Here is an 8,459-nt window from a genome sequence, read left to right as displayed (position 1 = left end):
GTATTTACATACTTGATGTTTGGAGATGCATGTGAGGGTCTTTATCCTCAATCCATACCTACATATATCAATAGAACAGAAGGCTAGGTGGATGGGCACTAAAACATGAAGAATGTGATCCATTCACATTCAACGAACAGCTGCTGTGTGTAACTTCAGGGTCTAATCCTGTCCTAAACATTTATAGAGATACTACACTAAGATCTGATGACTGTTTTCTAGGTGAAACATCATTATATTAGTATCTGATTTTCTAATGACAAATTCACTTTCAGAAAAACATGCCCAGAGAATTTTTAGCATGAGTGTTTTCCACATTGCTGAAAGGTAATAGTGAATACTAAGGGAAATGAATATAATGGGAGTAGCCAGGGAAGAGTTACAAAGGTTGGGAATTAGGAAAAGAAAGGTTAAGGCTGCATATTCCCAAGGGACACCTCTCTGGCTCTTTGGAAAAGGTTAGGGATGCATGATTCTAAAGAATGTGAGCAGGTCAAGCATCTATAAAACACGGTATTGATTACCAGGCAATTCTGGGCAAGCAATTCTTCCTGTAAAGACATGGGTCATAATTCTAACTACAAAGTTATGTTGCTTTTTTAAAGTTATAATGTTCTGTTCTACAAGTCAAGCAATTAAAATAATTTATACTATGATCACTGATTTAAAAGTTCCATAGGAGATTCAATCAGAAGACCTTTGACAAAACTGAAATTGGAAGAGCCTCTGAATGCATGTTTTCAGATACCTTGACAGGTAGAAAAAACTCAGACAGCTTCATACTCACCTGTTTCTTGTTGGCTGGACAGCTGAAGCACTCTCTCCTTTGGGAGTCCCACCATTTAGTGGTTGCTCCTTCTATAAGTATGACATTCTCTCTTTGGGGAGATGATTAACTGTGGCCTGATTAAGCTCTAAAAAAAATCTCTTACAATTGTTTCCCCTTACTATGCTGTCTTTGCAGGTGCAATACCAGCAGGGCCAACTGACACTTGATACACATTGATGGAAGACAATGAATATGATTAGAAGTGATAGGAACATAATGGTTGAAAAGAAGAACTGAAATGCAATCCACTACTAAAACTGTAAGTAGAACTGAAAGAAAGCTAATGAATCCACTCATAACAGCACCTTTCTTCCTTTGTAAGATAAATATGATTCTGTAGGTCTTGTCTATGTAATATCCTTGTTTATCAGTTGAAATGCTCAATTTTACTACTCTTGGCCAACTGAAATGATGACTACAAACAAAAACCAAGTGTCATTTGGAGATTAGGGTAAGATCCAGCGTTGTACATGGTTGATTATGAAATGACCAAATATTCTTGAAGTTGTGAAACTATACCCAAGACTTGCTCTGGATATAACTGCCCACTACCAGAGGAAACCATAATCAAGAGAGATTTCATTTCTTGAGTCAGGAAACACTGAAGGAACTCTTAAAGGAGCTGATTTACATTATTGAGAAAGTGAAGTTTTGTCACCATTAGAGAATGCAGGACTTCGTCATCTATTCGAGGATGTTTGTTGTTTTTCTGATTGCTTCCACAACATTCTCAGGTGTATGCAGCACAAAGTGGTGAATCTCACTTTGACAGGTTAGGAGCAGGGCTGTGCCATCAATAATGAATCAAGCCCCTGTGGATAAAACTATGTGTACGGTGATCTTTTTATTAACAGCGAGGCCACTGGAGGGAAGGTATATATTAGGAAATCTAATAGGATGACAGTCACCTATCAGAATAGCTTCAGAATTGGAGACAGACAGGAGGCTTTTCAAGAAAAAATTATAAGGAGAAACTTAGTGTGCTTATGCCATGAACGGTAAAAGCAAAGGTCCATGAACTCTCCACTGGTACAAGGCTTGAACTGGAACCTTTGAAAGAACAGAATTAGCTTATAAGAGGTTAGAATCATTGGGCCACAGCATCTTGCTGAATAGTTGCTCAACAGTCAAGGCTAGTCTGGTTATTGAATTATCCCTTCTACTGTTATAGTAGTAAATGTTGGCTGCTTATTTTGTGTTAAACCAAAGATTGGGTCCCAGGATACATACTCATTGTTGATCCAAGAAAATTACCTTCACATAGGAAAGTGTTTCATGCATGACCATATATGAATATAACAAGGAATTCTAAAGAAAAGTTTAAAGACAATTAGATGAATAAGGTATCATTTATCTCAGCCGTCAGACACTGTGTTCCCTTGGGACATTAAAAGCAGACAATGCATGACCAAGGGTTGACATTTGTCAGGTGATGACTGGGCATCTATTTTCTTTCTTTTGGATGAGATACCAATGGCACAGTAATACCTTTTGGGTCTTTATTTCTTCAAAACATGAAAACAAGATGATATAGATGACAATGAGGAGAGAGAAAACATTCCATACAGAATATGCTGGATCACTAGTGATTAAATCAGAAACCATTAGATACTTTATTTGTCTGTGTCAATAATGTGTACCATCTATAAGGAACAGCACAATTAGTGCACCTCCCCCCCCCAAGCTGTGCACAATACTCACAAAATAAAATAATCAAACAAAATGAAATAATTGTACATGACTATAATCACTAAAACAACCCTGAACAACCAGAATCATACTTTCCCTATAACATGAAAATTTAAAAGCAAACAAACCAAAAAGCTTTGAAATTGAAATTGACCAACAGTCAAGATTTCTTACCATCCTCTGTGAAAATTTGCTATGGGATTATTAACATTCCAAATATAGCTAGAACGGAGTGCAAAGTCTTTCTAATGTTTAAACAACTCATATCCCTTGACTATTTACTTGGTGTTTCTAGGCTAGTTTTTCATTAAATAAATCTTCAGAAAAAAATGGGTTAGGACTATGCCACCAGTGCATTGGGCCATGACAGGTCAGGGCTGAGGCTCCAGGAGATGTGAGAAAGTATAGCTGCAGGGGGCATGGAAAAGTACTGCTGTCCAACAAAGATCAGCTGAAGATAAAAACTGGGATTAATTGAGATTTCTCAGACAGTTGGGTCATCAGCAGGATTGCCTTACTTGGTTTAAAATGGAAAGATGTACAAGATTCAAGATTGAATCTTCAAGATTGGCTCAGGATACACAGACGGCTGTTCCTACCCTGCGCCTTACATTCTCTCCGTTCAAGAAAATCTTAGACATCTAGGCAAGAGAGTTTCAGCAATTGTGTTTTTCTTGTAAGATCAAATTGGCTGTTAACTGTTACTCAGGGATTAACTGTGAACCCCCTCAGGATAGGGATCTGGGCTGTCTGGTCCATGTTTAGTCCCCAAGTGCTAGCATAGTACTAGGCAGATTGAGTGGGTACTCAGCATTTACTTATTCATTCACCCAGTGTTTATTAAATGATGAATGATTGTGATTGCTAAGGGGATGAAGAGAAAATAAGAAATGAAAATTATTATCAGTTAAGTATCTCTGAATCAACAGAGAGGGCTTAGGAGTGTCTCCGGCCTGGGATTCTTTATGGATAGAGAAATGTCTGAGAGGGGACCTAAGTCATTCCATTTTTCCTCATTTGTGGACTCACAGCTTTGGAACATTGGGTTTATCACACTCTTTGATATTATGAAATAGAGCCATTCCATTTCCAGGGTTAAAAACCTCCCAGAGAGGCGCTAATCATCTCATTTAATCACGTCCTCCTTAGCCCTATGTAGAGAAGACACACTTTGAAAGGCCTGTGGCTCACCGTGGCTTCTTTTCTCCTCAGGAACTGCAGATACTATCAGAGGGGTCTGGACGGTGAAAAAAATGGGGCTCTGAATAGCCTTTTACATAAAAAAATAAAATGAACAAACCAGCACTATCTACCATCTGTGCCAGACAGAGCAGATGTGAAATAAATACTTTGGGGGCAGGGGTGTTCCAGGAACGGAGGCTTTCAGAGCCCAGGCACATCTAACGTATCCCCTTCTCCACACGGCCCTTCTCCTTGGCCTTCCTGAGCCAACAGGTGAGTTTTCAAGGCTTTGATGTGCACCACATGGCTAATTTTCCTTGAAGATACTTTGTCGCGTGCCCACTGTCCTCTCAATAGCTTTAACTCCCACATAACGGTTCTTGTTTCTTAGAAATGAACGTGCAGATCCATGAACAATAAGCCATTTTCTCCTTTTATCCCTAACCAAACTCAATAACACAAAAGTTACAACTCAGGTGAAAAGAAAACTCACTTATGTCTTCAATGTCCAATCAATGTCGCCAAATGGGAGAACAGTATATGCTATACTCTACTATATACAGATACGCTTTGTTTTGTTGTATTTGTTTTTCATCCATGCACTGTGTAACAGGTATCACAACAACATTCCCAAACAGGCACATGAAAGAGGAGCAAATGTTCCGTCATGACTGGAACAGGAGTGTGCAGGCCATTGATGCCCTGGAGAACAGAACTGATGGACAATCCCAGGCAATAGCAACATGGGACACACAGACTGATGCAAATGGAAAAGAATGATGTGCATTTTGAATGGAGTTATTCTTCCTGTTTATATGAGGGGTAAAGGGGAGGAGAAGCGGTTTGGGATGGGAGGGCTGGGGAATCAGTGGGTGTGGAACATCAGAATCAGGGCCTTGCTAATCACAGTCCAGCGCCAAAGAGATAAGAAAGGACTTTGTATGTTCCTGGGAATCTAGGCATGTTGTTTTTGTACCTGTTGAACAAGGGTGCCAAGCCTAGCATCTTTAAATATCAGACTGTATCTAGAACCACAACTCTTCTTGGCTCCATTCCAGCTCCCAAGTTTCTTCTTGGAGGGAGCTTCACCTCTGCTCCCGCTCCAGAGATAAGCATGAAATTTAGTAATATAGTGAAGACATGCTTCTTTCTTCTTCAGTGCCCGTTTCCTTTCTTACTCCAAAATAATTTTTAAAGTTTTTGGGCAAAGGGAGAGTCATCTTCCTGATTTCCATTTTTACCATTGAGATTGGACATCACCTCCCACAAGAGAAGCACAAACCCTGATCCTCCCCCTGCAAAAACAAAACCAAACCCTAACATCAACCACCTCCCAACCCCGACCCCAAACAAGCAAAAACAGAAAACAAATCAAAGACTTAAGGATTTATGAACCCGGGGAGAACACAGCCCTTCTGGGCTGAGCTGCAAAGACGGCCCTGCCTCCATGCCTGGTTCAACAAGACGATGCCCCTGGGGATGGGAGGTGATGCCTTCTCACTCCGGCCCTAGTACAGAGTCTGCTCTTGAAGCTGGATTCCATCAGCAGGTGGGTGGATATGACAAATGCCAGTTTCCTCTGTTCATTATACATAATTTTATGTATATATATATGTATATATATATAAATTTACTACATCTGATTGTTCCTTTAGAAGCCTTTTATGTGGCAGTAGGCCTCCAGGGAGGAGAAGAAAATGTACAAGAGCCACAGGAGCACAAAGAGGCAGGATGTGAGGAGCTTGGCAGTCCGGGGCCCACCCAGCTCACCTCCAATTTCTGGCCTCCGCCGATACAGCAGCACCCCCACATTGATGAAAGCAAAAATGGTGAAGAGAGTGACAGAAAAAGCTAGCGTGCCAGGGGACACTTTGAACTGTTCCCCGTTGGCTGCGTGGTAGATGGCAGCGATGGACCAGGCCACACCGATGCCCAGGAAGACGTTCACCGCGTTGCTGCCTGTGACGTTACCTATGGATGCATCCGCATACTGATCCTGGGTGGCTGCCACTTTGCTTGCAAACGTGTCTGAGGAGGAAGAAGAAAAAGACAATGAACAATCAGCCACTTACAGAGGTCTGTGGAATGCTGGAAGCTTCAGCAGGGTACTCTGGAATCAAGCCTTCGGTGGAAACCCCGAGACCTGGACAGAGCTTTGTCCTCTCAAGTCCCAACTGTGTAGTCAGAACAAGAGGATCCCTGCGTAACAGGACTCGAGGGCTTGGTGGTGGGTGAGTTATAGGTGACTTTGGTCAAGCTCTTTTTCCCACAGATACCACAGTTCTTTGTTGATGGTAACAATTCTATGAGCGTAGTAAACTTTAGAGGTGAGGATACTGGGCTCAGAGAGGATAAGTAAATGGGTGCAAAATCACACAGCAAGGGAGAAGCCACATTAAGGCCTGACCTAGGCCTTCTGCCTTCAGGCAAATGCTTGTTCACTGTATTATTTCAACTTTCCTTATGCCTGGTGTCCTAATGGGCGGCCTCAAAGCTCTGTTCAGCAATAATCCTGAGTGCGTCTTTTCTCTGAGGCTAGGGAATTCACACATTTCCTTTCTCTACAAGGAGTAGGACAAAACTGACTTAGACTTGGTGAACAGAACACAAGGGTTTAGTGCTCATTTAAGCCAGAGGGTTTCAAATTCTTCCTTTGCCAGTGAGTATGTGGCCCCAGGCAGTTACTTAATTTTTAGAGATTCAATTTCCTAATCTGTGAAATGAGGATAGTAATGCTCACTTCAGAGTGCTTTTGTTAAATTGAGCTATTAAATGTAAAATGCTTATGTTTCTGGTACAAAGCAAGGGTAGTTATTTTTGTTGTTTAGGGAAGACAACATGAATGGAGCTGCCCAGGTCTGTTTATTAAAAGGTAAGGTGAGGACGGATCTCAAATAGCTCCCTTTATTAATAATGTAACAGGACCTGTAAGATATTCAACTTCCTTTTTATACGATCACTGAGTTACTGATATCAAAGTCCTTTCAGCTGCCTTTGCAAAATATGTTGCACAGTCAGTTTAGAATAAATATTAATAACTGTCAGATTGCACTCACATTTGCAAAGCCAGCAATGGCAGGTATGCTACTACTCCAAGGTATCATGGTCTAAGCATATGTGTAGAGAGATGTGTGATATCTGGATGGCTTTCTCCACTCTGTTGCCACCTCCAACTGCGTGTGTGCTAAGTTGCTCAGTCATGTCCCATTCTTTGCGACCCTATGGACTGTAGCCCGCCAGGCTCCTCTGACCATGGGATTCTCCAGACAGGAATACTGGAGTGGGCTGCCAGGCCATCCTCCAGCAGATCTTCCCAACCCGGGGATCAAACCCACATCTCTTACATCTCCTGCAATGGCAGGTGGGTCCTTTATCACTAGTGCCACCGGGGAAGCCCAAGCTCCAATGGGGATGATACATAAAGCACGTTTGTTACATAAACCTGTAGATTCTTGTGCTTTACCACGGGACAGAGGTTATTTAGGCTTCTCAGGGGCTACTGAATCTGCAGTGTCTCTTTCTTTCTGAAAGGTTAAGCTTGAGGGTCTGTAGGATGGACCCACAGATAGGGTCTGACCTATGTTTTATAGAGAGGCAAACTTCTTCCTCTGTGCTACCCATATCACATAGATATGTTTTTAGGTTTTAACTGGAGGATAATTGCTTTATAATGTCGTGCTGGTTTCTGCCCTATAACAATGTGAATCAGCCATAGTTACATGGATATTTTCACTGAACCCTCAATCTAACCCTTTGTGGAGTAGATGTTATTCTTCCATTTTTACAATCTGGGAAACAGTGATGTTGTGATAGTCTGCCTATTGGACAGGGTGTCTGTCAATAGAGCAAGGATTCTGAAACCAAGTCTGTTCGATTTCAGAGCCCATTCTCAGCCTACACCTCACTTCCCCTCCTAGGAAGGCTCACATTTTCCTCTCCTCAATCCCTTTCAGGCTGCCCCGTTCCTTCCACTCAGAAAACCTGAGACAGGTTTCTGCAGAGTGCCCCTTCCTGTATTGGTGAGAACTAAGCAGGAGGTGCAGGCAACTGGCGATCCTGTCCTGAGGGACCGGTGCTACATGTTACACTTGAGATCACAGACTGCAGCCTGATCAGGATCACCATGGAGGCAGGTGAGCAAAAGCCAAGTGAGACAAATCTTCGTCTCTTGCAGTTCATTATTAAGAGTTATTAGGACCTGCCACAGCAGCAGCCTCAAAAAAAAAAAAAAAAAAAAGTCACTTGGCTTTTAATTTTCAAGGACAGACAGCTGAACAAGGAATGTAAATGAACAGAGTCCAAGGTGGGAGGCAACCACAGCTCAGCTGCTGCTGAGATGGTATTCTGTGCTGACATGCCTGCTGGTGGCAGCTAGTGATGCGGGGCCTTCCCCTTCCTCTCTTCCCACTCCCCCCACCGCCATGCTGTAGGGATGGGGATCTGGTATCCTAGGCCTGCTTAACTCCCTTGGCACATAGTATGTGGCACTCCAGGCTTCCTGGGTGTCCCATCTCCAATCAAACCCTGCCCTTTCTGGACAGCACTTCTGCTGTGCCAGAAGTGAATGAGGCCCAAAATCAAAGATTTTACTGGGCCCTCCTGGGTCTGCAGGGATTTCTTCTCGCTCAAGTCATTTTTTCCCAATAGCCCATTAATGTGAATAGTGCAGGAGAGTCCTAATAATAATAAGTTCCTGTTTATAAATGCCTCTGAAAGTTAGCAACCCAAGTGATTAGCTTATCACATAAATAAAACATGT

At 42.3% G+C, this 8,459-nt stretch overlaps 1 protein-coding gene across 6 annotated transcripts in view; it reads right to left on the bottom strand.

Moving 5' to 3' along the window:
• Positions 1-2,418: 2,418 nt before the first annotated feature.
• SLC8A1 (solute carrier family 8 member A1) overlaps positions 2,419-8,459 on the bottom strand; it is a 371,900-nt gene continuing 365,859 nt past the window's right edge. For all 6 annotated transcript variants that reach the window (XM_065929380.1, XM_065929379.1, XM_065929382.1 and 3 more), the window contains one exon: positions 2,419-5,728. In XM_065929380.1, coding sequence (XP_065785452.1) covers positions 5,352-5,728 — 377 coding nt within the window. In that variant the 3' untranslated portion in view covers positions 2,419-5,351. The remainder of the gene's footprint in view (positions 5,729-8,459) is intronic.

This window comes from Muntiacus reevesi, chromosome 3, assembly GCF_963930625.1.
Source record: "Muntiacus reevesi chromosome 3, mMunRee1.1, whole genome shotgun sequence".
Lineage (NCBI taxonomy): Eukaryota > Metazoa > Chordata > Mammalia > Artiodactyla > Cervidae > Muntiacus > Muntiacus reevesi.
Note: the sequence above shows the minus strand (reverse complement) of the source record. Positions and strands in the feature narration are given on the sequence as shown.